At 56.8% G+C, this 3,153-nt stretch overlaps 1 protein-coding gene across 1 annotated transcript in view; it reads left to right on the top strand.

The window, feature by feature from the left end:
* The window catches only part of MED12 (mediator complex subunit 12), a 21,957-nt gene extending 20,801 nt beyond the window's left edge, over window positions 1-1,156 (top strand). Inside the window, exons 43-45 of the mRNA XM_024758107.1 lie at window positions 558-599; window positions 775-856; window positions 1,077-1,156. Coding sequence (XP_024613875.1) covers window positions 558-599; window positions 775-856; window positions 1,077-1,120 — 168 coding nt within the window. The 3' untranslated portion in view covers window positions 1,121-1,156. The remainder of the gene's footprint in view (window positions 1-557; window positions 600-774; window positions 857-1,076) is intronic.
* Window positions 1,157-3,153: the final 1,997 nt, after the last annotated feature.

Raw genomic sequence — 3,153 nt, 5'->3', positions numbered from 1 at the left:
CAGCAGCAGCAGCAGCAGCAACAGCAGCAGCAGCAGCAGCAGCAGCAACAGTACCACATCCGGCAGCAGCAGCAGCAGCAGATCCTGCGGGTAGGGCCCTAGGATTTTCGTCTGGGACCTGGGAGCCCGAGGAGGAGGGGGAGGAGGAGGAAGGGGACTGGGAGCGGGAGAGGAGCAGGGGGAGGAGAGGCACAGGCTCTTCCAGGTGGTCTTCAGCACTGAACGAGGCAGTGTAAGGGCGTACTCCGGCAGGGCAGCTGGCACGTAGTGGGGGCTTAAGAAGCCAGTTCCTTCCCTCCCCTTTTTTCCGGGGGTCCTGGTGGGAGAGAGTTGGGGGTCATCTGCTTGGTGCTCCACATTTGATTTTCTCTGCGGCTCTCCGAGCGGGGAGGGCAGCGGACCCGGAGTTCCCACCCTGTGCTTCTTCCCCCATCCCCATCCCTCCACCACTGAGGTTCAGCCCCTCGCTCTCCTTAGACGGATCTCTTCTGTCTTCACAGCAGCAGCAGCAGCAGCAGCAGCAGCAGCAGCAGCAGCAGCAGCAGCAGCAGCAGCAGCAGGCAGCTCCTCCCCAGCCCCAGCCCCAGTCCCAGCCCCAGGTAGCTGCTGGACTCCAGCCCCGGGCTCTGGGACAGCGGCCCAGGCTGGAGACAGTGTGCAGCCATGGCGAGGCGGGAGGCAAGGCAGGGCCCTCCTCCGAGAGCTGGGGACATGAGGACGGGGAAGGAAGGGGAAGGTTCGAGTTCAGTCTTCCCCTTCCCATTTTCACCTCAGTTCCAGCGCCAGGGGCTTCAGCAGACCCAGCAACAACAGCAGACAGCAGCTTTGGTCCGGCAGCTCCAACAGCAGCTCTCCAGTAAGCCCGCCTTTCTTCCCAAGGAGAGCCCCACAGAATAACTGGGGGGCCGGCAGGGCGGGGAAGGCCAAAGTAGCTGAGGTGATTGCTTCAGGCCCCGGTTGTAAGGGGAAGCGTTGCCTTCCATCCCTTCCCTCGGTGCCTGAATGGCTCTCCTCAATGCGGACCGCCGCCACCCCTGCTCGGCCTGCCACCCCTGATAATCTCTGGTTTTTCACAGATACCCAGCCACAGCCCAGTACCAACATATTTGGACGCTACTGAGCCACCTGGAGGAACTGCTTGTGCACTGGATGGGGCCCCACCCTTTCCTCTTAATTCCCAGTCCCCTTCCTGGGCTAGCACCAGTAGTGGTTGGGGCTCTTCCCTCAGGCTCCATTTTTAATGAGTTTTTAGTATTTTTGTTAATGTGAGGCATTGAGCTGTTGGGTTTTGTATATTATTTATATAGAGACCCCAGAGCTGTTGCACCCAATACACAGAGCTTCTTTGCAAAGGGAGTGTGTGAGTCTGCATGTCCGGGAAGGGCGGGCTCTCGGAAGGGTGCGGGCCGGACCAGCAAGTCAGCACCTTCATTCTGTTCAGATCATCTCCCCTGTTTACCTTCCACCCCCTAAATTTCTGAATTCTAATTGGCTTACTACCCTCTCTTTTCTCCAACCTGGCAACGTGTTAAGGGTTGGGGCCTTAGTCTCTCAGTAAGGGCGGTTCACCTTCTCAGCTAGATGGTGCGGCTTCTGTATAGTTTGTCTCCACGGGAGGATACACCGCTGGGATTGGTGCGGGGGCCGCTGGGCCAGAGGAAAAGTCACTGGAACCTGATTCTCCTTCCACCCATCCCACATGCTGGGTCTTGAACAAGCTTCGGGGTGGGGGGTGACAGACACTGCTTACCCTTTTTGCCACCTTCTGTGGTCCCCCTAACGTTCCAAGTGATATCCTAGATAGAGAACTTCCCTGAGTCACATTTCTGGGATGAAACATTGCCCTCCATTGGCAAGTGTCGCCACCACATAGGTGGTGGAAGGACAGTATGGTTCTAGGAGGAAGAGAAACCTGCAGAAGGAAGCACCCTTTTCTCTCTCTGCTCTGTTGCTGGAACTGCTTGTTTTCACACGACCCACCTTGGCAGTTACCCAGTGTGACTTGCTCACTCCCATTTTACAGTAGAGAAAACTCAAAACTGTTGCTCCAGGGTCACGTTTGGAACTGCAGTGGGGCCATTCTCAGCCCCCTTGCCTTCAGGTTTGGGGCCCTAGATCTAAGGCTATCCAGTAGAGCCAACTGGTTTACTACCATGGAGTCTTCTGGTATGCCCAGGCTGGAGCTGGAAGAGGGCTAGCCCCAGCCTCATGGGTGGGTGATACCAGATGATCTGACAACTTCAGGATACCCTCCAGGTCGTAGTTGCACTCTATTACTGGGAAGTGTCAAGTGTGCTGGTAAAACCAGGAGCACCAGTCGATACCCAAGTTACAAAAAAAAAAAAAATTCCCTCTTTGAGGTCCATGAAGCCCTTGCTCAGATGGGACTTACCAAGTTTTAAGAGTTGTGTACACAAGGAGTGGAACTCCCCGACAGGGTAAAGTTGAACATGATTAAAGCTTTCTTCTGCCCTGTCCTATCCTGACAGAAACATTCTGAGGCGCTATAGGGGTAGAGGCTTTGCTGGGATAAGGGACACTCAGAGGGGCTTGGGGTGGGGGGCTACAGAAACTGGACAGGTGCACCACACACAGAAACACAAGACACAAAGACAGCCAGATCTGGAGGAGAGAGACTGAAATGGTCCGACAACTGGCACGCTGACAGCCGGAGTGTGACATGCCCCAGCAGAAAGGAACAGCATTGACCTTTGGGAAAGTGACAGGATGAGGGCAAAGTGCCCCTCCCCCCCCCCACACCTCCTGGTTGCTGCTTGAGTGGTGCTGGTGCTGAGGAGAGGTGAGGGATGCCAAGTGAGGTGGAGGTGGGTCTTCGTGGAGTGTGACTGGGGACTCCTGCAGGCAGTGCCTCAGTTTCTCCCTTTGTTTCAAGGTCTCAAGCTTTGCAGGTTAAGTTTGGACTAGCTGCCCCGGAAGATCACCTGACTGTGACTTGAGGGGTGTGAGAGAGAGAGGGTGGGGAGAGAGCTTGAGGAGAGCGTGCTTGAGCCTGGGAGGAATTGGGCCATGCCCCAGGACTTGAGCCATCTCTGGCACAAAAGGAGTTAATGGCAGGGACCGCGCCCCCCCGTGTCCGGGCACGCGCAGCGCGCCCCCTCGGTGCGCGGGCACAGCAGCCAGGCTGCCGGAGAG

The sequence above is a fragment of the Neophocaena asiaeorientalis genome, unplaced genomic scaffold (genome assembly GCF_003031525.2).
Source record: "Neophocaena asiaeorientalis asiaeorientalis breed wild unplaced genomic scaffold, Neophocaena_asiaeorientalis_V1.1 scaffold760, whole genome shotgun sequence".
In the NCBI taxonomy this organism is placed as follows: Eukaryota; Metazoa; Chordata; class Mammalia; order Artiodactyla; family Phocoenidae; genus Neophocaena; species Neophocaena asiaeorientalis.
Note: the sequence above shows the minus strand (reverse complement) of the source record. Positions and strands in the feature narration are given on the sequence as shown.